This window comes from Ichthyophthirius multifiliis, assembly GCF_000220395.1.
Source record: "Ichthyophthirius multifiliis unplaced genomic scaffold scaff_1120509250176, whole genome shotgun sequence".
Taxonomy (NCBI): Eukaryota; Ciliophora; class Oligohymenophorea; order Hymenostomatida; genus Ichthyophthirius; species Ichthyophthirius multifiliis.
The window spans coordinates 1309-26970 of NW_004087007.1; the positions used below are offsets into that span (position 1 = coordinate 1309).

At 17.4% G+C, this 25662-nt stretch overlaps 5 protein-coding genes across 5 annotated transcripts, besides 14 other annotated features; 3 read left to right on the forward strand and 2 right to left on the reverse strand. All coding sequences in view use genetic code 6, as the record gives it.

The window, feature by feature from the left end:
• Window positions 1–765: 765 nt before the first annotated feature.
• Window positions 766–809: a microsatellite.
• A 166-nt stretch (window positions 810–975) lies between these two features.
• Window positions 976–1013: a microsatellite.
• Window positions 1014–2138: 1125 nt separating this feature from the next.
• Window positions 2139–2193: a microsatellite.
• Window positions 2139–2212: a microsatellite.
• Window positions 2213–4322: 2110 nt separating this feature from the next.
• Window positions 4323–5278, reverse strand: IMG5_053720 (protein kinase domain protein; the record flags this gene model as incomplete). Its single annotated transcript, XM_004037355.1, has 2 exons — window positions 4323–4776; window positions 4897–5278. Coding segments are annotated over 2 exons (836 nt in total), but the record flags the coding sequence as incomplete, so codon positions are not given.
• Window positions 5279–5341: 63 nt separating this feature from the next.
• Window positions 5342–5383: a microsatellite.
• A 1725-nt stretch (window positions 5384–7108) lies between these two features.
• Window positions 7109–8449, forward strand: IMG5_053730 (morn domain repeat protein; the record flags this gene model as incomplete). Its single annotated transcript, XM_004037356.1, has 3 exons — window positions 7109–7603; window positions 7684–8158; window positions 8217–8449. The coding sequence occupies 3 exons, from the start codon at window positions 7109–7111 to the stop codon at window positions 8447–8449; spliced, it is 1203 nt and encodes a 400-aa protein (XP_004037404.1).
• Window positions 7315–7355: a microsatellite.
• Window positions 8450–10872: 2423 nt separating the features above from the next.
• On the reverse strand, window positions 10873–11807 carry IMG5_053740 (hypothetical protein; the record flags this gene model as incomplete). The annotated part of the gene is made up of 5 exons (XM_004037357.1): window positions 10873–11029; window positions 11094–11201; window positions 11271–11411; window positions 11481–11551; window positions 11606–11807. 5 exons carry the CDS (start codon window positions 11805–11807, stop codon window positions 10943–10945), a joined length of 609 nt encoding a protein of 202 aa, XP_004037405.1. The 3' UTR covers window positions 10873–10942.
• A 2665-nt stretch (window positions 11808–14472) lies between these two features.
• Window positions 14473–14563: a microsatellite.
• Window positions 14483–14575: a microsatellite.
• Window positions 14576–16040: 1465 nt separating this feature from the next.
• Window positions 16041–16065: a microsatellite.
• A 114-nt stretch (window positions 16066–16179) lies between these two features.
• Window positions 16180–17753, forward strand: IMG5_053750 (pa domain protein; the record flags this gene model as incomplete). Its single annotated transcript, XM_004037358.1, has 2 exons — window positions 16180–16882; window positions 16930–17753. The coding sequence occupies 2 exons, from the start codon at window positions 16180–16182 to the stop codon at window positions 17688–17690; spliced, it is 1464 nt and encodes a 487-aa protein (XP_004037406.1). The 3' UTR covers window positions 17691–17753.
• Window positions 17754–18417: 664 nt separating this feature from the next.
• Window positions 18418–18458: a microsatellite.
• Window positions 18459–21421: 2963 nt separating this feature from the next.
• On the forward strand, window positions 21422–23673 carry IMG5_053760 (universal minicircle sequence binding protein, putative; the record flags this gene model as incomplete). Its single annotated transcript, XM_004037359.1, has 1 exon — window positions 21422–23673. One exon carries the CDS (start codon window positions 21422–21424, stop codon window positions 23594–23596), a length of 2175 nt encoding a protein of 724 aa, XP_004037407.1. The 3' UTR covers window positions 23597–23673.
• A 1279-nt stretch (window positions 23674–24952) lies between these two features.
• Window positions 24953–25036: a microsatellite.
• Window positions 24957–25036: a microsatellite.
• Window positions 24963–25067: a microsatellite.
• Window positions 24998–25044: a microsatellite.
• Window positions 25068–25662: the final 595 nt, after the last annotated feature.

Here is a 25662-nt window from a genome sequence, read left to right on the forward strand (position 1 = left end):
AATTACAAAAACACATTATTTTACTATACTTTTCAATTAATTTATATAAAAAAAACTATATTTAAATAATATCTATATATTTTTTATATAAAAAATTGTTAAAAATAAATTTTTTAATTACATAAAGAAGTTATTTTTTTATTTTATAAGAATTTAGTTTAAAAAAAATATTATTTTTTTGTGAATTTACGATTTAAGTCATAATTAAATAAGCATTTTTTAGTTAAAAGTAATTTTTAGAATTATGATTAAATAGAAAAATTATTAGTCTAAATTTGTAAAAGAATTAATTAGAAATTTAAAAATAAATAAAAATTAATAAAAAATTACTAAAAACAAACCATCCAAAATATATGAAACATTTTTATTAATAATAAAAAAATAAAAAAAATACTGTAAAGCCCACTTCCCAGTCTCCTGTTCTCTTCCTTCACTAAAAATAAAAGTAAAAATAGAAATTTTAAAATCTGCATTGCATCTATACAATTTTTTTTTTTAAATAATTCTATTTATTTTTAATCTAATATAATAATAAAAAAAAAAAAATTATTTGGATGAGTGTGGAAAGTGTTTTATGTTAATTAAATATAAAAAAAGGTAAAAAGTCAAAGAAAAACTAAATTTAAAATACTTCTTTATATTATTGAAAAAAAAGAAAATAAAAATTATTATAGTTAGAAACCTAAATGTCACTCAAGTCTCCAGTAAATTAAAAATAATAAATAAAAAGTCATCTTATTTTATTATATAAAAGGAAAATCCTGAAAATTAAAAAATTATAAATTAAAAAAATGCTAAATATAAAAAAAATTTCTAACGCCAAAACGTGTAATTAAATTAGATAAATTCACTTAGAAATGTTGGTACAATGTCAAAGATAGTTAATAATCTTAAAGATAATCAAAATAATAAAAAATAAATAAATATAAAATCTTTAAATAATTTAGACTAAATATAAGTAACAGTTGGAACATAATAATAAATAAAAACAAATATAAAAATTAAAACAAATACAAACATAGATTATGATTATTAATAAATGTATTAAAATTTGAGAAATAATGACAATTAATATATAATAAGTTAAGCAGATATATTGTTTAAAAATTTTGATATCCATAACAAAAATTAAATTTCTTTAAAATAATGTTTCGATATTATCATGATTGCGTTTGATAATAGTAAAAATATATATACATTTAAATATGTAAATTGATATAATAATAAATTTATTAAAAATATTTTCTTTTATAAATATAATTCATATTGTTTTTTATTATTTTTTTTTAAAAATCTCTATCAAAAAAAAAAAATTCGTACGAGAAAAAATGGTTAACAGCCTTTTTTTTTGATTGAGCATTTTTTTAAAAAAAATACATAAACAATAAATAAAAAATCTTTATTTTTTAATTTTTTTTTCTTATTTATCTTACCATAGAAATAACTAAAAGTGATGCATTATTAGCAATCAACTAATTTTCTATAAATAGGAAGGTTTAAAAAACTTAATTCAATTTTATTATATAATAGCTGATTGATTTATATAACAATAAAAATAAATTTAACCCAGACAATATGGACTAGTAAAAAATTTATATCCTTAAATAAATATAATATTTTGTTTTATAACAAAGGTTAACAGAAAATTTTGATATTTAATAACTAGACAATATAATTAGCAGTTGGCATAAAGTAGATGTTCATAAGTAAGGTTTTTTATTAATCAAATAAGCATAAGAAGTTATAAATATATGTTTGTCTGCATATAAGTGTAATTAAAAAAATTATAAAAAATAATATTCTTATTATTTTTTGTATGATTAAAAACTAACTTCAAGATTCTAATATAAATGATGAATTAATTTAATATTTTTTAAAAGAAAATAAATAAATAACATACAAATAATATTTATAGTTTATTTCTAATTTTTTAATAAGAAATAAACGAATATATTTATTTAAACCTAGATGTAAATGTAATGTATTTTGATTGTTTTTTATATAAGAATTAGTGTTGAATTGAAAATATCTTCTATCCTAAATACAATTTATTGGAAATGAAAAAAAATAATATATAAAAAGCAAATACGATATAATTTCATAATAATTAATTTCTAAATATAAATATAAATATAATATATATATTATATTTATATTTATATTTATATTTATATTTATTTTATAATTTAATTTTTACTTTAATTAATTTTATTTAAAAAAAAAAAATAAAAAAAATATGTCTATTTTTATTTTAAAGAATTTATTATGAAAATTATATATATATACTTATACTTTTTATAATATTATTTTATTTAATTTCTTATGATAAAAATTAATATAAAAACATAATTCTTGTAATTTTAGTTATTAAAATTTTCGATAACTAAAAATAAAACTGAATAATATAAAATCTGTAATATAAAAATTTGAAATTTTTAGTTTCCAATCACATTAATAATAATATATATATACAATTAATTTATATCATATTAATAAATTTTAATTTTTCTTTACAAAACTAATTATTAAAAATAATTATTATATATTATTCATTTTTTATTAAATTAATAAATATATTTTATAATTAATATAAATGGTAAATCCTTTTTTTGCAAGGTTTTTAACTAAATTAGTTGGATCAGTAGGGAAATCAGTAATGAGAGCATATAAAAATACAATAAAAAGTATTTAATATTTTTAAGCATTAAATTATTTTAAATAAATATTAACTTTATATTTAAATTATTATAAAAGATAATAGAGGAGTAAATCATAAAAAAACATTTGATTTAAATATCAATAATGTATTTAATTATACAAAATATAGAGCATAATAAAATAAATAATTTAATCAATTTTATTAAGTATTTCAAAATATGTATAATAAGCAAAATAATCAATAATTTGACTACAAAACTAATTAATAAAGCGAAAGCAAATTTTCTAATTATTAAATCAGCGAAAACGAATCATTAAAAATATTATAAATATAAAATTAAATGGATTATTAAATTGATGATATAATGGAAGTAAACAAAAATAATATATTTTATAATTTTTATTAACAAAAATAATTATCTAGAAATATATTAAATACTATTCTATTAATAATCCAAAAAATGGAGGGTCAGCTTATTTATAACATAAAGTTAAAACCGCTAAAGATTATTTAATTTTATTAAAAGGTTGGCAATAATAAGAATAATAATGGAGATAAAAAAATAATTTTTTATAAGAAAATGATGATGAAATTAAAATAAACTGAATTAAATTAAAAATATATCTTATTTTTATTTTCTTTTAAGATTTATTATTACTATAATATGAAAATTAAACTTAATATTTTAGTATAAAATTAACTAATTTTAATTTTGATTTTATAAATTTTAAAGAACATAAATTTATTTAAAAATTTTCATTAATAATTTAATTAATTTTATAAGATTTTATATATTTGATATATATGATTATAAAAATACATATTTTTTTAAAAAGCGGCATAATAAAATTAAATTTTAAATAAATATTAAAGAAAAGTATATATATAAATTAATAAGAATAAGTTTTTTTAAAAATTCATAAATTAAAAAAATTAAATTATTGACAAATTTCAGCCGAATAATTATTTATAAGCTATACTTATTCTTGCAAATAGCACTTTAGGATCAGTAAATTTCCTTAAGAAGTAAAATCTTCCTATATTTTTAGGTTTCATATTATTTTGGCTGCTTTTAAAAGTATGATCAAATGTATATATCATTAAAAGATCTTCAACTAGTTATAATAATTTATTATCTTCTTCAGTAATTTTGATTTAATTACATAATTTTGTATTAATTTCATCAAGAGGGAATAATAAATAAGAAATAACTTTTTCAATTACTTAACATTCAAAGACAACGTCAATTTTATTAGGTTCTTTATTATTAGGGATATCGCTTTAATTTTTGAGTAACTTTTCTTAAAAGACAAGGAAATTTTTATGATAAGTCTGATAATCGGCACTGATTTTTTCCTAATGTTTTTAATATTTATTAGTTTCATTTTTAAATTTATTCCAATCATCTTAATCAATTTTATCTTTAAAATAATTATTTTAATTATTTTAGAACCTCCAATAAAGCTCATAAAAAATAACATCAGATCTATTACATAAAACATACATAAGTTAAACTGTAATAATATAATCATCCATGAAATACTCTGCTATTCTTTTTTTTATATCATTAAATAATTTAGCAGTATTGAAAACAAAATATGCTAGGCTTTCTTATTATTCGATGTATTATTCTATTTTCTCTACTATAAATTTATTATTTTACCTATTTCCCATTATTTATGTCATGTCTTCGTTTATCCAACTTTCTTAAGCTTAAATACTTTTAATATCCAATTAGTCTGTTATTTTTAATGATTTGGGCAACTTTTAATCAATCTAAACTAGCTCATGAGAAAAAAGCTCATCCCAATTCATTCTTTTTTATTCATCTAAGGTAAGCATTCTTCTTAGCAAATCTTTTAATGCAGAACTTAGATTTTTCTAACTATGAAATCTCAAATCGGGATTATTAAGGATATTTTAAGTTAAATTCACTTAAGTAGTAGCATACCAAGGATAAGAATTATTTGGGTTTTAAGGGTCATAAAATAGCATAAAATATAAAGTAACTCCCAAACTCCATATTTCACTTTTACTTGTATATTATTATCCTCTGAGAATTTAAGGGGATGAAAAAAGGGGTGTCCCTGTTATTGTGGCTTATTCACTATCACCCTCTATTATATTTTTTGAAAAACCAAAGTCTGCTAATTTCAACATATCATTATGTACTAGAATATTTTCAGGCTTTATATCTCTATGAAGCATTTTTTTATTTATTAAGTATTTAAAAGCACTTACTAATTAGGAAAAATAATAAAGGCATTCTTTTTCGTTTGGAAGGTTCTTCTTTATTAATCCTTCTAAATCACCATCTTTACAATATTCCATTATTAAATATATGTTCTTGTCTGTTTATTTTGCATCAATAAATTTTACTATATAGGGGTGATTCAATTACCTTAAGTTATTTATTTCACGAATTGCTGCATCCAATTTGGTTTTTTCTATCCCTCCATTGCAAAAAGGTATCGGAGTTTCTTTAATTGCATAAATTACGTTATCTGATCCGACATAGCTGTCTAAACTTCCACGATATACTGTACCGTATTGGCCACTTCCCAGTTTACTGCTAGTTTCTATTATATATTCACCGACTCGTTTGTAAGTTTTATTCATTTAAGATTTTTATATATATATTTTGAATTTTTTTATAAAATGTAATATATAAATATATTTTTTATTTATTTATATATAACTTTATTAATATAATAATTTTTTTATTAAAAGATAGTAATATCAAAAATTATAAATAATATATTTTATTTAATAACTTATTACATAAACTTTAATACAAAATAAAATCAAATTAATTTTAATAAATACTTGAAAATTTCTAACTTTTATAATTTGTATTTTAAAATATAACAAAGAAATTGTAAAATATACAAAGCATTTTATATTTCAATATAGTATCTTAATGCTTATTTCAAATATAATTAAAAGAAAAGTATTTTTTTTTTATAAATAAAAATATATTAGAACAAATTTTATCACATAAGTTATAATAAATATTTTTTTTATTATTTTAATTTAATAAAATTGAGTTTTTATAATATTCCAAAATTATAGTATATTAGAAATATTATAATTTATAAATTTATTTCAAATAAAATATAAATATTTATATAATAATAATTATTAATAATGTTAGAATTAGAACATCTGATTGAAGTTAATAACTTAAGTTATTATAAAATTGATTGTACAAAAGTTTTTTAGAATAATTTTACAAAGCTAAAATCTATAAAATTCAGAGAATAAAATATATTTGACTGTTATTTATTTACTTATTTAAATATTTAAGTTAAAAACCCAATAACAGAATATCTATTATGTACAAAAATAGAATATAGTATAGCAGAATAGAGCAAAATAATAAAAAACTTATAATTATTAATAAAAATAGTAAATAATAATTAATATTTTAACCAACTAAAATATTTTACTTACTAGATATAATATGAAACAACAATTTAATTTTATATATTTTATGAATACTTTGAATAAACTATATTAAATCTGACATAAAATAATATTTCAGAATAATTAATTGATAATATAATAGCTGCATCTTTAAGTACATTAATTTATCTCTAAAATAACGATTGTGCATATTATTATTTAGATTATTAGTTGTTTTAAATAGATATAAATATAAAAAAAATAAACTCAAAGCAAAATAATTATATTAGAATATTATACGTTTACTTAGATTTATAACAATAATAATAATATAATATATCATAGATTAAAACAAACGTATAAACAATAGGCTATATATTATCAGAATTAATAAAATATAATAAATATTTACAAGTAAAATATGAAAATATATGTAATTAATTTAAAGAAGGAAATATTCCTTTGTAAATTTTCAAGGACTACAATTAAAATTTTAAATTATAAAGCCAAATATATTACAGTGATAATGTAATAAATTTTTAGCATTAACAAAATTTAAAAATTTTTGAAGAATAATATAAAGGACATAAAAAAATAGCATTTTCTGAAAATGATTAAAAACAGATTTTTCAAACAGATGACGTTATGAATTATAATTATTCATTTAATAACTTATAAGAATCGAAACATAATTATAACCTTGATTTAAATATATGTTAAGATAATATATAAAATCCAAAAAAAAACATTCTTAACGAAAATAATACTAATAGTAATTACTTTTAGTCTATTAATAATTAATCTTTTAATCAAAATCTTCAGAAAATTAGTGAAAAAAATAGATAATCTGATTTACTGAATTAAATAATTACTTTAAAATTGAATGAATTTGATAGTATTAATAATTAAAATTTTAGTTTGGACATAAAAAATTCATTAATTGTTAACTCTCCAATTTAAAAAAATGTTTAAAATTATATTTGCAATTATAATAAGGAGCAATTTGAATATTCTTAATTAATATTACAATAGCCAAAACAGTCAATGACTTTGATTAATTATGATAATAATTAAATTGTTTCTAACTAAAAAAGTTAATTATTTAAAGAATTTGAAGAAGCGACTTTAATAATAGATAAACTTAAGAATAAATTAAAAAATTAAGTAAATATAAAAAAAATTCAATATTAAACAAACTCTTATTATTAAGGATAAATAATTTAAATAAAATCTAATATATATAGGTTTTTTAAAAAAATATAATAAAAATAAAATAATATTAATAAAAATAGGCATGGTTGGGGTTTATACTATATGTAAAATGGAGATGTATATGGAGGATTTTTTCAAATGAACTAATTTTAAGGGGAAGGAACTTATATTTATAAAAATGGAGATATTTATAAGGGAGAGTTAAATTAAAACAATAAACATGGAATAGGAACTTACTTTTATATGAAATACGAATGTATTTATTAAGGAAAATGGGAAAACAATGTGAAGGATGGTTATGGGATATTAGTGTATAAAAGCAATGTTGTCGATCTTTATTTTATTTTTTTATATTGAATTAAAAATTATATGTATAAATTTAAATATATAAGTATATTTTTATATAGGATTTTTACGAAGGATACTTTAAAGACAACATTAAATTTGGATAAGGAGTATTTAATTTTTCTAATGGAGATTAATTTAATGGTGTTTGGTTAGAAAAAATGAATTTTGCGAAAGGATAATTATAATAAAATAAATAAGAATATAAAGATATTTTTCTATATGAAGATGATCCCTTTTTTTATGAAGGAATTTTTTTTTCATATAAATATATAGAAAATTATTCTTTTGAAAAAAAAAATGGAGATGGAATATTTTATTATAAAAATACTGACAAATATATTGGAGACTTTATAAATGGAATGAGAAATGGTTTTGGGAAATATTTCTATTCAAATGGATGTGTATATGAAGGGCATTGGAAAAATAATTAAAAAGAAAGTTCAAATGCAACTTTTTATTTTCCTGATAAGACATTATATTAAGGGTAATTCTAAAACTCTTTTAAAGAAGGATTCGGAAAATAAACTTATTAAAGTTCTATATTAAAATATTTTAATATTTTTATTTAATTAATTATTTTTTAAATTATAAGATAATGAATTTTATGAAGGTGAATGGAAATAAGATAAAAGAAATGGTAAAGGTAAATATGTTTTTTATGATGAAAGTTTTTATGAAGGAGATTGGGAAAATGATGAAATGAATGGGTTAGGTACTTTTTATCAAAAAAGTGACAATAAATATTAAGTTTTTAATGGATTATGGAATAAAAATGAAATTGAATAAATTTTTTATAAATAAATATTAAACATAAATTAATATTGAAATAAAAATATAATTATATGAATATATTATAAACCTTCATAAGTTAAAACCTTGTTTGATTTAGTATATTTATTATTTAATTTTTTTTACTAAATCAAAACTTTTCAAGTTCAAAAAGTTATTGATAAAGATAGTATATAATTTCAAATTTATTCATTTTTTATAATCATCCTATTTATCAATAATAAATTAATGATAAATCAATATATAGATTAATATATTTAAATCTAATATTTATAAATTTAAAAAAAATAAAAATAAGTTTTCATATTTTATATTTTTTATTTCATTTTCAATTTAAAATTTTTATTTTATTAATTATCTAATTGTTAATAAATAAATCTGCAGATTACAATTAAAATAAATCATCATAAGACTCTTATAAATTTACTTAACAATATGGGTAATTAAATTTTACTTAAATAAATTTAAATCATTTGATTAAAATTAATAAGTATTTAAATATTTTATTTATCTAACTGTAAATTTTAACTATTTTATTTAAAATAATATATATATATTCGTTTATACATTTTTAAACTTAAAAAAATAATTAATTTTGTAGTAAAATCAAAAATTAATTTAATATTAATTTTAATCATAACTTTTTTGTTCTAAATTAAGGATTATGAAATAACCATTTAGACCATTTTTCCTTATTTTAATAATTTTCAGATTTAAGGCGATTTAGAATAAAAATATATAGTAATAAAGTCAATGAATTTTATTTAAATAATATAATTAATTTTGTAAATAAATTAATATTAATAAAGTATCGTATAAAATCAAATAAATAATAATATAAGTAATATTTTTTTATTCTATAAATACTAATAATATCACATATTTAATACTTATATAAAATAATATGAAAATAACATTTATATATATTTAAAAATTTCAAATAATGATATTTAATTATCATAATTCAGCTATCATAACTAGCATAGGTTCTCTATTAATATTGGTATAACAAAGGATCTTTTATATTTGTTCTGAGAAATAATCTAGTTTACTAATAAAAGAAAGTTATTTTTGTTTCTAGTTTTCACTTGTAAAAGGATTTTTTTCTCCATTTCCAATAGGAAAATTAAAAGAGTCGATCCCTTTTTGTTTAAAATTTAAATTTAAAGAATCGAAAGTATTTTTTTTTTAATTGATTCCATCAGGTATATATGAAGAATTATATTCAATGAAATTAGTTTATGCTTTTTATTCTATTAATTCCATATTTCTCTTAAATAATTCTTCTTTGTTTGCTGGTGCATTAAAGTTGTTATTTAATATAACATATTATTATTATTATTATTATTATGTTCCACCATTTATAACATTTTCATGATTTAAGTTTTTTTTCATGTCATCTTTTTTTTAAACAGGAGGAATAAATAAAGAACCACCAGAAGAAGATTAAGCAATTTAAGAATTTAATTAATCTTCATTATATATAAATCTCCGTAAAATTTCAGTCCTTTCTATTTAAAATTTTTTCAATACTATACTAAAATAATTTTCTAATGCTTTCATTCTTTTATTTATGAAATTTTCAGATTTATTTCCAAACCACTTTTTCGGTGGAAACTAAGGAACATTATCGTTTGAATATTGTTTAATTAAATGCTTGTGCACTTGAAGCATTCTTGAATATCTTTCTTTTAATTTTGTTTAGTTGATGTTTAAATTATTTGTAACTAATATATTATAAAATACTACTTCACTTTATATATCAAATGATACAAATTTTAAATATATGTTATTGTTTAAACTTGAATTCATATAATTATTTTTTTCTCTTTATTTGAATTTTGTAATTTTTTTTTGATAACAATATATTATATGGTTTTTTATTTTATTTTTTTATATTAAGTATATGTTTATTATTTTTATATTTTAGTTAATTATTTAATTATAATAATATATTATATGTATTATTTTTTATTCTATTTAATTTTAGTTTTATTTTAAAATTTATTTTATTTGATTTGATTTAGTTATCATATATTATTTAAGATTTTATTTTTTTTAAATCCAAATTTCTTTGATAGGACTCTTTACATAAATTATTATTTCTTATATCTAATATATTATATTGTCTATAAATTTATTTTTATATAGAAAAAATCATTAATTTTATGATAAATAAGACTTAATTTTAACACATCAGAGGTAAAAAATATTTTATAATTAAATTCTAAATAAATTATATATTATATGGATATATTAAAAAATAATTATCATGTTTGTTTTGATTTTTTTATTTTTATACATATTTTTTTAAAAAGAAAGCAAATTAAAAAAAAAAAGATAACTGTTTTTTTTGTTTAAATAGATTATTTTAAGATAAATAACAAAATAAATAAAAAAACATCAAAAAAAGTAATATTAAAATGAATATTAATTGTTACTAGTTAAAAAATAGGTTTATAATTGACTAAAATATAAAATACACATAAAATTATTATAATAAATTTATAGTTTTTTTATATCATTGTTTCATTCTTTTAGTACTTTTTTTGCAAAAATAACTCTTTATGTAATTGAAATTGAAACACCAATAGAAAAAAGCCAGTACAAAAATACCTAAAAATTAGAAAATAATTTTTTTTTTTAATTTTAACTATATATATCATAAAATTATAATTACAATTTATTATTGGAATATTATAAAAAGAGAAAACATAACTACTGTTTCAGTTCCTTCTATTAAAGCCTAAGGCATACTAATAGTTGTAAGCTCGTTATTTTTAGTAAGCTACATATAGATTTTATTTATATTATTTTTTAAATTTTATTATAGTATATATTATATTATTTAATTTACTTTTCTTTTTTCTAAAATAGCACTTAAATAAAATAGCCCTACTGAGTTTACAAAAAAAGTTCCAAGCATAATAGATAATGCGAAATAAACTTAAATATTTTATTTTTAATATGCTATCCCTATTGGTACTATTGAATATGTCTTTTTTGAAAAAGATAAAAGTTTTATAATTATAATTTTTTAATTATATATAAAAGAATAATTATATACTATGAAATCTGCAATAATATCAAAATATCCGCCAAAATCTGTTTACATTTTTCTAACTCTTGCTAGTGTTCCTTTAAAATTGATATATAATATCATTAATATAAACCTTTTTAAATAAAAATTACCATCATATCCATCTAGTATCCTATTAATTATCCAACTATATAATCCAATCGTATATAATCCTTAAGAGCATGCCAAAGCTGAAATAATCCCAAAAATTAAAGAAAATAAAGTAACTAAATTAGGAGTTACACATTAAGGAGTTGAAGAAACAAAATTTTTAAATATTTTTTCTTTTAATTCTCTTAGATAAATGTCAAACATAAATAAGTATTAAAAAAATATAATAAATTTTTATAAAATACAAACATAAAAATATGAATCTTATTTTATTTCATAATATTAAATTATATAATTTAATTAATTTATTTAACCAAAATAATGCTATTTTTATAGAATTTAAATTTTTTGTTTTTATTGTTTAAATTCATAAAGTCGTTTTTTTATTATTTATTTAATAAGATAGGTATGAATTTTATACACAATATAAGTTATTTTAATTAATAAAATTATTTCTCTATTATTTTAATTAATTTTATTCAAGTTAATCATGAAGCCATAATTTATACTTACTTTTTTCTAAAAACTGAATTTTTAAATGCAACCTTCTAAATTTTAAATAACTTAAATAAACTATTCTTATAAGACTTTTATTTTCTATTGTTAACTATTAATTTGATTATTATTTTAAAATACTAATTAAGATTATATTATTTTTATATCTTTTATTTTATTTTAATTTTTTTTATTATAATCTTCATCTAATTTATTATTAAACATTAGTAAAATATTGTTTATATGTTTTCTATCGAATTGACTTAAAGGAGATTTTTAAAAAAATTATTTTATTGTTGATAAGTCAACTTTTTGTAAACTAAATTGCTAAGTAAAAGTGTTTAACTCTTTTAATTAAAATTAAGATCATGAAGTTTCTCAAATTCTTTGAATATTTATAAATTATGAAAATCAAGGCTTTCCATTTTAGGTATTTTATGCTATTGATTATTATACTTATTAGATTTTCTGCCTTTAAATCTTTCTTAAAAAATTATTTTTTCAATAATTATTTATTTTTAATAACGAATTTCTAAAATTTTTATTATTTAATTAATATTAGATAAATATGATTTACATTATGTTGAATAATTTTTCAAAGTTTATAATCTTTCCAAAAAATTAAAATTTTAAATTCAGTCAACAAATTAAAAAAAAATAAAGAAGTAATATTTATCGAAATTTTAGAAGTTTGTGAAAATAAAAATAAATAAGACATATTATATCTAAAAAACATCAAAGAAGAAGAAGGATTTTATTATCTTCTTCAAGAAATAATATAAACATGGAATATCAAAAAGTGATTAAAAAATACATAATATATATATGTAAACTAATTATAATTAAATTATTAAAAAACAACAGCATATTTTATATAATAAAATAATTTCATATATATGTGCATAATAATTATTAAGGATAGAAAATCGAGGAATCATATTTAATAAGAAATAAATAGATTGGTATAAGAAAACTTAAATGCATTAAAACATAAATAAATTAAAATTTATAAAAAAGTGCTTATTAAATATTCTATAAATAAAAAAAACAAGCTAACATTTAATTATAATCATATAATTTACAAACAAATAAAACTCTTTCCAGAATTTTTTTAAATAATTTAAGAAGGTGAAGAAGCCAATATATAAGTCTCTAAAAGAGTAAATACTTAAGTTTTTTTATTTTTTAAATTATAACTTTATAAATAGATATTAATAGAAAAGGATTTATATTAGGATTATCTGAATTTCAAATAAATTAATCATATGAAAAATTTCAGTGAAAAAAATAAATTGGAGTAAAATATTTAGACAACTGATTGATCATAAGCTACTTTTTAAAATGACTTTTTAATAGGATGGTATGTAGAAAATTGTTTAATTGTCTGGTAAACTATTCAAATATTTACTTATAATTAAAATTTAAAAGAAAATATTTCCAATTAATTATATTATAAAAAAAAATTCAAAATAAATAAATTATGAAAAATAAAAATAAAAAATTTTAAATATTAAGTTATAGAAATTTTCAATTATATTAAAAAAAAGAATTCAAATTAAATAGATTATGAAAAATAAAAAATTTTAATTATAAGTTATAGAAATTTTCAAAATTTAAAAATATAAAAACAAAAAAAAAGATAAAAGTAAAATTAAATTATTATTTTTGTTTTAAAGAATAATTTTTTTTATAAACTATAAAAATCATATATAATCGTATTTGAGAAAAGTAATTTAAATTAATATTTATTTGTTTAATGAAATAATCATTTTTTTTTTATTAAAATTATAATTAATTATTTTTTAATCTATAATTAATATAATAATAGATATTTATTAATAAAGTATTTTTAACAAGATAAAAAGAAAACATAAATAATTTTTAAAATTTACCTGAGTTTTAATTAATTAAAAAAATACATAATTCAAAAATAAAATAATAAACCTGCTAATTAAAATAAATTTTATTAAGTCTTAAATTGGAAAACTAGAAATATTATGTAATTTTATTATTCAAATCTCATTTGATGAAAAATTTTAAAATGAAAAGTTCAATTTTAGAAATAATAATTAATCTTTAATGAAAAGTGAAGTTATTAATATAGAAAAATATATTAATAATAAAACAAAGATGAACTATTAATAAAAAAAAATTATTCTAAAAATAATAATAAAGTCAGGGTTAAATTAAATAATTCATAATTAAGAATACAAGTATTAATGATTAAATTTTTAAATATATTTAGATAAAAAAAATATATTATTTATTTAATAATAAATAATTTATATTAATTTTTATATCCTTTCTTTATATAAAATAGATTTAAATCTTAAGAAAACAAAAATATTATGTAATACAAAGATATATTTTTTCCTTTATGTTTTTATTTAAAAAATAAATAGATATATAAATATAAAAATTTATTTTATATTTAAAAATAAATTAAAAATAAATATAAAATTTTAATTAATATATTTTATTAATTAAAATATTATTTAGTAATTTGTTTTATAATAAATTAAAAAAAATATATATTATATATTTTAATATAAAAATTTTGGATATATATATATAGTATATGTATTTTTTATTATATATATAAAAATCCTTTTTATAATTTTTATTTATATAACTTTTTCAATTATTTCTATTATTTTTTAAGGAAGCGTTTATTTATGAATCCTATACTGGTTCTGGCAATGGACCAATTGATTCCACTGTTATTTCCTTTTTTAATAATTTAAAATTATAAGCATAAATATATTAATTACTCTCGCATCAATAAAAAATTCATTATAATCTCTAAATAATGTATATGTACCATATAAAAAACCACATATTAAAACATTCACTGTATATTAATGAAATTTATTTGCTGCATTAAAACCTTTTTATTCAACTTTTGTCAAAATTTTATCTAATTTTTGCCAAAAACTCATTATTTTTTTTTATTTTTTTCAAGTTAATTATGTATATAATTTAAAAATTATCAAAATTAAAAAATTGAATTAATTAATTAGAAAAATGTTATTTTAATATTAATGATTTATTGAAAATTTATTATATTTCAAAAAATAAATATATTATGAATATTTCAAAATTACTATTTTTAATGTTATTTTGTTAAATTAAATATAAAAATTTAATTGCTTATAAAAAAGCTAATGTTTTTTTTGTGAAATTATAGTTTGAATTATTTTCAGAAAAGATATAAACCAAATACATATGCCTTGAATCTTCATATCTTAAAAATGATCAACTTTATTTCAGATAATTTATATGTTTTATTTATCTTAAAATATATTATATAAGGTTATATATGATAAAAATTAGTTAAAAACCTTATTTAAAATATATGATGTATAACACATATTATTTATCATCACATATAATAATTTGTAAATTAATATTTTATATTTAATTAAATTTATATTTTATAAAAATAAAATTAAGCATAATTATTATTTATTAAAATATATCAGAGACGATGGCTAGATTTTTTTTTATATATGATATTTATACAAATATTTTTATTTTAATATAATTATAAATGTTTAAAATTTTAATATAAGATTTTCGATAAATTTATAAATAAGAATTAATAATTTTAAATTAACCGAAATCGCAAACATTACTATTAAAAGCCCAAAAACTGCGATTAAAAATAAGTTTGGTTAATCGTGCCATCAATTACATACAGTAATTCTTGATTGTATAAAATAAATATAAATATTACTTTTATAATTTAAAAGAAAAATATATTTCAAACAAAGAAAAAAATTATATATTTTGCTTTAAATAATATAAAATTAATTTTTAATTAAATTTATACCTCTTTATTCGTTAACATAAAATTACTTGTTAATAAATATTTTATTAATTTTTTGAAAAAATCAAGTAAAAATGATAATATCCTTTTTTTTTGGTAATTTAGTTTTTAATAAAAAATTAGAAAAAAAATTAGAAATCTTTAAATAATTAATATTTAAAATTAAAAAAATATAATATATATATATACAAGAAAAAAATAAAAGTAAAATAAAAGAAAAAAAAAAAACTTAAACAAATAAAATTTAAAAAAATGTATATACATAATTTACTAATTATAATACTATTAACCACATATTAAATATCTTAAGTATAAGCAAATCTAATAATACTAGGTCCTTAAGAAATAAAAAAAGAAATATAAGATTTAGACAAAGATAAGAGTGAGCTAATATAATATTCTATAGGTAATTTTGGATTTGTTCCTTATGGAAAGCGTATAATTGGAGAATTAATCGTAGCAGATCCATATAAAGGCTGTACTGAAATAGTTAAACCTTAAACAGACTAATTGGATTAAACAAATACAAGTATTTACTTTTTGTTAATTGAAAGAGGAGAATGCTCATTTGTAACAAAAGCATATAATGCTTAATTGATTGGTGCTAGTGTTGTGATTTTTGTAAAAAAAAAAAATTATTTATTTTATAAAAAAATTAAAATAAAGGTTGATGATAATCCAAATGAAAATGCTAGTAAAGTTCTTATAGGTGATGATGGAATGGGAGAGCAAATTTAAATTCCTTCTATTATTATAGGATACAAAGTCGGAAAAGCATTAAAGAAATGGTTAGAAAACAAATAAAATTAAGGAAAAGTCTAATTAAGTATCGAGTTTGTAGAATAAAAATTTGAATAAACGAATTATAAAATATGGATTTCTTTACCTTCTAAATATGCAAACAGATTAATTTATTAAACAAGCAAAATATAAAAGAAAATTGGAGAAAATAAACGTAAAAAAATAAAAAAAAAAAAAAAAATTATATTTAAAAAAAAAAAGTTTTCTTTGAACCAGTATATTAAATATTTAGCTTACTTGAATAAGAATAGAATGAAAATTGTATTTAAAAAGGTAAATTTTGTGCTAAAGATCCTGATTTACCAACCGAAAAAGGAAAAATCCCAACTTCTTCAACCATAGCAACAGGAGCAGATATTGTAAACGAAGTGATAAGATAATTATGTATATTTTAATAGGAAAGTAGTCTTTGGTGGGATTATTGGAGAAATTTTGCTATTTAATGTAATAAACCTTAATTATATAAAGAATGTAGTTATTAAATAACTATGACAATGGAAAATGTAAATGTTGAAGTTTTAGAATAATGTGTCAAAGCTAATTCTGAATCTAATAGTCCTTTGTTAAGTAAATAATTACTTTTGCAAGAATAATTCAAAATTAGAGGTTGGCCTAGTCTTACTATAAATAATTAAATTTATAGAGGAAATATTATTCCTGATAATATATTTGAAGCCCTTTGTAACAGCATTCAAAAGCCTGAAGGAAACTGCCTTACTTATACTCAAGATTTTATTGGAAAAAATGACTTTGATGATATTGGAAGTGGAAATTAAAGGATGAGCATTTGGGTTATTCTATTAATCACTTTTATTGGACTTATAGCTGTCTTTGCTTTACTTGGGTTCTTTTACAGAAAATTCATTAAAAAAGAAATGTCTTAAGAAATGAATTAATAAGTGAATTAAATGGTTTCTTAATATATTGCTTTTTATGAAAGCAGAGGAAAAAATGGAGAGTGAATACTTTTTTTTATTTTTTACAATATAATTATTTTTTTATTTTAAAAATATTTAAATTTGTTTTTGCTTTTTATTTATTTTATTTTTTTTATATTATAAAGATTTTATAAAAAGATAATATTTTATATATTTTTTTTTTTTAATTTTAGTTATTTTTATTTAATTTTTTTCATAAAGTAATAATAATAATTAAAAGCAATATTTATTTATATAATTGGTTTTTATTTATATTTTTTTTCATTACTTTTTTAAAAACATAATAAATAAATATAATGTAAAATAATATAATATAATTATTATAAGAATAATATATTTTCATACCTTATTTAATCATATTTTTTAAAAAGTTTCAAAACTTTATAAATTAATATATTTTTATTTTAAAAAAAATATTGTATTTTTTAGAAAAGGCTATATTTTTAATAAAATTAAAGAAAAATTTATATTTTTACTAAAATTTTTAAGTAAAAAAATATTTTATAAAAGATTTTAATTATCGTGCTTCTAAAAATTCGAATAAAATTTCTTATAAATTTTTTTTGATATAAATACTTCTATTTTTCAAAAATTAATAATATTAAAAATATAATAAAACAATAATAATAAGCTAAAAAAAAAGATAAGAAACAAGAAAAAAACCATAGAACATTATGGAGGTAGAAACCCTATAACATCTTACTTAAGATAAAAATAGCTAAAAATTATATAATCAGAGCTAATAAGCTATTAATAATGCTATTGAAAGTCCTAATAGTGCTTTCGAAAGTCAAACTAATTGTGACTTTACTGATACTATTTCTCAGAATAAAAAGAAAAGAAGGTAAGAAATAATCGATGAAATCGATAAACCACTTAATAAAAACAATAAAAATTTGTTGGGAGACTTCTAAAGAAAATAATTTAAATCTTAAGAGGATAATAATAATGATGAAGTAATATTTTTTATATATTTTAAATATAATATAGATATATCTAAATAAAAAAGCTAAACTTTGATAATCTTAATCTTCACAATCCTTTTTATGATAAAGAACAAATAAAGAAATATTTCACTTAAGCAAGAGAAGTTTAAATTGTATAAAAAGACATTCCAGAAAGATATTAAATGATATTTGGGTAAATAAAAAATTCTACTATATATTTTTTTTAATAAAAATAATAATCTATATATTATATATTTTAATTAAACTAAAAACTTTTGTAAATATTATTTAATTATATTAGAAATAAATATTATTTTTATTTTATAATATTTTAATATTTAAATACATTTAATTTCAACAATTATCTATATTTTTAAAATTAAAATATAAAAAAATTAAAAGATCATATATTGATAAATATTTCTCTCCTGAAAATTTAAAAGAATAATCACTTTGGATATCCCAAAACTGCTTTTAATGTCAGGACTTTAAAATTTCTGACATTCAATTAGTACTAGATTTAGTTTTAAATAAAAAATATGAAGTACCTTTTATTTACTATTCAAAAAAAGTTAACCATATAAATATTTCTATGGAAAATCTATGGCTAATATTTAACTAATGCATTTAATATAAAGAATATATAATCTTAAAGTAAGAAAAAAAAAATATTCAATATAATCATATAAAAAAGACAAGTATTTGAAAATTAATTATTAGAATTATACACAATACAAGAAATTGATTAATCTTTAATTGATTATGCTATAAATAATGAAAAAATGGAAGAAGTGATGATATACGCTTAAATATAGAAAATGATATATGAACTGAATGAATCAAATAATCATAACATATCTATAGAGCATAGAAATATAATAAAAAAATGCCGTCAGCTATAGATACCTTAAAATACTTTTAACTTTTTTGAAAACTCTATTGAATTTTCTTTACGTTTGCTAAAAAAAAAGAATAATGATATTTGTGGAAAAAAAAGTTAACTTCCATCTAATATTTCTTCTAATTTTAAAGCCTATAAAGATTTATTGTCTATAGATTTACTTTATAATCCTTTAGTTAAAGATTATCTTTTATAAATATATTTAGATAATGTGACTATTTCTACTTCTCCTCTTCCTAATATTGTTGATTTTGATATTTATCATGAATACTTTTCAGTTAAGAAAATAGATAAAAGTAAAATTATATATTTTTAATTTTTATATATAAATATGAAATCAATAGAACCTTTTAACAAATTTGATGATGATTAATATCTTTATATTTAATTAGCTATAGAAAGTAATCTTATTAAGTGTGAACTTCAAATTACTTGTTTGGAATTCATAAGAAAAACTCTTTTGTAATATTTTTAACCTCATTTAAAAAATAATTATTAAGATCACTTAAATCAAATTATTGACACTTTTCTTGATTAATTTTTGTAAATAAATATAATAAAATAATAATATTTATAAATATACTCATACATAATTATATAAATAAAAAGTATTCCTTATGTATAAAAACAGACTTAAAAATTGCTTGAAGAAAAAGCTTTAAAATATGTTTAAGATGCTTGCTTTTAAAAATTTAAATTATTTATAAGCTATGTAAAAAATTTAAAAATACATAAGTTTTAATTTATTTACATAAAAGGGAGAATATTAAATAAAAGATCATTTAAACCGTTATGTTGTACCCGATTCTATAATGTCTATGTATATAAGTCATGAAAAAGGTACTATTGGAGTTTCTATAATAAATTTAGTTGGAAAAGAGACCTACAAATAATCATTAGACTTGTATTTTAATTTTGAGGAGTAATATAAAGAACGTAAACAACTAGAAATGAAAAACTTTAAAGATTTAATAAACAAAAAACAGCCAACAATAATTGCTATATCATCTAATACTCCTCTTGCAATAGCTTTAAAAAGAGACTTGATGGGTTAATTTAGTGATGTAGCGAAGAAAATAATAATTGTAAATCTTGAAATGGATTCTATATACATAAAATCAGTAGAGAATATCCAAGGAACAGCAGAAAAAATGAAGATTCTAGCTTTAAAATAAGCTCGCTGTTTATAATATAGATTATTAGAAGTATGTAATATATGGAATACTGAAAATAATAATATTCTCAATATAAAATTTTAACCTTTTTAGAAAAAACTTAATCAAAAATAACTCCATATTAAATATGAATAGCTTTTATAGGAAAGGATTTGCACTGAAAAAGTATTTTTCTAAGAACTTTTCGATCCTTTTAATCATAAAGGAGTACTCAAATTCTTACCTGGATTTGGGGAAAAGAAAGCTTAATATTTTTTAAGTTTAATCTAAGAAAGCAGCCCTTTAAATAATAGTCCTTAAACCTCTGTTGTATATTTGATTAAATTCATGTAATAAAATTTGTATAAGAATTCTAGTATGTTCTTTAAATTTAAAGGAAAAAACATCTTATAAGAATAGAAAGACGATGATAATATTAAAGTAATGAAAGAAATAAATATTTCAGAGCTGTTTGAAGTTATATATAAAGTAAAAAGAACTTAATTAAAAAAAGGTCGAATTCTTTAAGTATAATTTAAAGAAAATAAGGAAAGTCTTCTTGTATTTTAATCCGTTGATTATAAATTCAGAGGAGCGATTCTAAAAAGAGCTTTCAAACCTTTAACCTTAAATGAAAGCATATATTAGAAAATGAAAAATTAAACATTTTATCTATTTTTAGACTAAATTAAAATATTTGAACTTGATTATGAAAAAAATTCTCAAAATTAAATTGAATTATTAACTTCTGCAATGTTCACTATCTAAAAACCAGATTACATTTAAATATTTAATGACTTATTTTCCAAAAGTGATACTTATTTTAAAATTATAGAATCATCTGATTTCCCTTCTTTTGATGTTTTATAATAATTTAAATACTTAAATGAAGTTGCTTAAAAACAGAATGAACCTCCTTTAGTTATTGATCTAACTGTTATCTAATCTGGTTTTAATTCTAAAAGTTAATAAAGTAGTTCTGTTTTGGTTTAAGATAATTATGATACTTAAAATGGATTTAATTCTTAAAATGATAACTCTATTTCAGGCTGGAATGGTAATTCTTTGATTAATAATAAAAATAAAATAGAAACTGCCTGGGGATCATAAAATAATAATAATAATAAAGTAGAATAGAATTCTCTTTAAGGAGTAGGTTGGGGGTCAACTTCAACTAATAATGATAATAATAAAGTATAAACTCCAGTATGGGGCTCCTAAAGCAATTAAAACAATAATAAGTCTGCAGGATGGGTAATTTCTAACAATAATAATAGTTCCTCTGGAGGATGGGGATCTTCAAATAATAATCAAGGAAATAAAAGCGAAAGCTTAGCCAATAATGCGACATCTTCTTCATGGGGAAACACTGAAAACAAGCAAGGAGAAGGAAGAACAGGGTGCATGGGAAATAACGAAAAAAAGCAAGAAACATCTGGAGGATGGGGAAACGTTGAAAGTAAATAAGAAGGAGGATGTGGTAGTTAATAAAAATAGGAAAGTTTAGGATGGAGTAATTAAACAGAAACTAATAATAATATAGGATGGGGTTAAGATAATAATAATAAAAACAAAGATAGTAATAGTTCATTCTTCTATAAATCAAGAAACTAAGGTAATCAAGAAAATAATGATCGTTAAGGAGGAGGAGAAAGAAAAAAAGGTTGCTTTAAATGCGGAGAAGAAGGCCATATGTCCCGTGATTGTTCAAATGGTAATTCAAGAGAGAAGAAGAATAATTCATGCTTTAATTGCGGTGAAATAACCCATATGTCAAAAGAATGTCCTAATCCTAAAAAACCTAGAAGTATTTAATGTTATAAATGTTAACAAGAAGGTCATATGGCAAAAGATTGCCCAAATGCTTAGCAATATTAAGCTCGTGTAATGAAATGTTTTTTATGTAAAAAAGAAGGCCATAAAAGTAATGATTGTACAGAACCTCCATTATGTATGAAATGTAAAGAATAAGGACATTAATCTAAAGACTGCTAAAATCCAGACCATATGAATAAACGAGTTTGCTTTAATTGCGGAGATGAAGGTCATCCTACAAAAGGTTGTCCATAAAATTAATAAAACAGTTTTAGAAACAATAATGATACAAATTCAACATATTAAAAACCTGGAGGATTTTAATAAAGAGAAAAGCCAAAATGTTTTAAATGTTAAAAAGAAGGACATAGAGCAATTGATTGTACTGAACTTCCATATTGCTTTAAATGCTTGCAAAATATACATTCTAGTAAAGAATGTGATCATCCAGAAAATTCTAAAAAAAGAGTGTGCTTTAATTGTGGTGATGAAAAGCATTGTTCAAAAGATTGTCCTAAAGTATAATAAAGAAGAAATAATAACAATAACAATGGTAATAATGATAACAAACAAGGGTTTAATAATTCTTCTTCATAAAATGCTTGGGGTGGTGGTTGTGATAGTAATACTGGATGGGGAGATTCGAAAAATGTTGGTTCTAACACAGGAGGATGGGGAGATACTTCAGCAACTAATAATAACACTGGATGGGGAAATACTTCTACAGCCAATAATACAATTAATGTAGGATAGGGAGATAATTAACAACAAAAAACTAACTCTGGATGGGGTGATTCTTCTCAATAGAAAGAATAAACTTAAAGCAAAGCATCTAATGAACAGGAAAACGAAACTAAAACATCAAATAGTTGGGGAAGCTTAAATAATAATTCTTCAAATTAAGCTTCTGGAGGAGGATGGGGAAATCAAACAAATACTAATAATAGTACTAATAATACTGGTGGATGGGGTTAAACTAATAAATCAGAAAATGATTAAGAGAGAAATAATGTTTCTAGTAATAATGGAGAATGGGAAAATAATAAAAATTAACAAGATTAATCGGTAAATAATGCGAATTAAAGTGTTTGGGGTAACTAAATCCAATGGTGAGGCTTTCCATGTTTTTTAAATAAATTATTATATTAAATTTGAGTTTTATATAAATTTTGATGCTGAAGACATTATATTTTATTATAATTATTTTTAATGGTTATATAAATAGTGTTGGGTTTATAATATACTTTTTTAGTTTTTTTATTATATTTATAAAATTATTGAGTATTATAAAATTTAATTTACAGAATTATTTAAAAACAAATTATATTTTGATAAATATTTTTAGGATATTTAATTTTGAAAAAAAATATATTTATAATATTTTTTAATTAAACATAAGATCTATAATAAGTTAGAAAATAATAATAGATATTTGAAAATAAAAAAAACATATAAGTTTTTTAAAAGATAAATAATATTTATTAAATTACATATTATAATAAACATATTATTTTTAAATTTAAAATATTATTAAAATATTTATTATTTAATTATTCTTTTTGTTTATTAATAAATATAAATTAATTGTAATAATAGTGTTTTATTTAATTGTTTCTGTAAATTTTTAATGAATAAAATAAAAATAAAATTTTATTTATTATAAAAGGTTATCTTATTTATTATTTTAAGTAGTATAATTTTAGATAAAAAGCATATTTTTATAAACTATATTTCATATATATATATTTAATATAAGTCCCACATACATAAATTTTGTTATCTTATATTTATTTCTTAATATTTAGATTTCTTTGAATATTCGAATAAAGTTGGGAATCAGATAATATTCGACAAATAATTTTTTGTCTTATAAATTACTTGTAAATTTTAAAAAAGTATTAATTAAATTATTTATTTTTTTATTTCTTCTATAAGCTTCATATATTTATTTTCATACATTTTTTTTTTTTTAACTTTTACAATACTTATTTGAAATCCTCAATTTTCATATGTATAATTTAATTTTATTTTTCTATTAGAAAAATAATAATATCGTAATTAATTTCTTGTATTTTAATTATTATGCTCTAAATAAATAAATTTTATTATTGCTTCAGCTACTTAAATATAAATAAAAAAAATATTCAAAAATAATTTAATAATCTAGAAAGAAATAGTAAAACTAACAGACTATATCAAAAAAATAAATTTTTGTTAAAAAATAAATAAAAAATTGAATTTATATTTTAAAATATAATACTTAAAAAAAAATTATCAAGCCTTATATTAAATTACTATACGAATATAAAAGCTATTTTATAAAATATAAAAAATATATCTGAAAATGAAAAAATAAAAAAAATTATATATTTAATTCAAAATAAAATAAAATTTAATATTATATATTATTTATTATAAAAAAAATATATTTTAAAAACATTTATAAAATTATAAAAGAAAATAAAATTAATTATATTTATTTATTTATTTATTTTATTTATTATTTTTTTTTTATTTTATTATTTATTTATTTATTTTTATTTAGTTATTTATATCTTTTTTTAATTTTATATGTTTTATTTATCAAAAATATTTTTTAGAATTATTATAATAATTAATAAAATTAATATCATTTTTTACATATTTTTATAATTAATTGTATTATAATTATTTTTTGAATAATTCATAATATATTATAAAGTAATTTTTTATATTTAATTTTTTTTTTATATATTATATCCAAATAATATATTTTATTCATATTTATTTTTTTCTAGAATCTTACTCAATTATCTATATTGATGCATTTTTTTTCTTATATATATTAATTAATACTTTTTCTTTTAATTTATCTTTTGAATATAAAAAATAAAAATCCTATTAAGTAATTTGTTATTTTATATATATCCTATTTATAATTTAGTTAATAAAGAATTAAAAAATTAAATAAAAATGACTCTTTAATTAATTTTTAATATTAAATCTTATTATATTTCAAACATATTATAATTTAAAATAATAAACAATATTTTGAGATGCAGAAGATTATTAATTAGAAATATAATATATATAACTAAATATATTTTTACAATAAAAAAATTTATACAGTTTAGTTAAAATTGTAAACTATTAAGTATTTAATTTTAGTCAATAATAAGAATTAGTCATATTTTAAATAT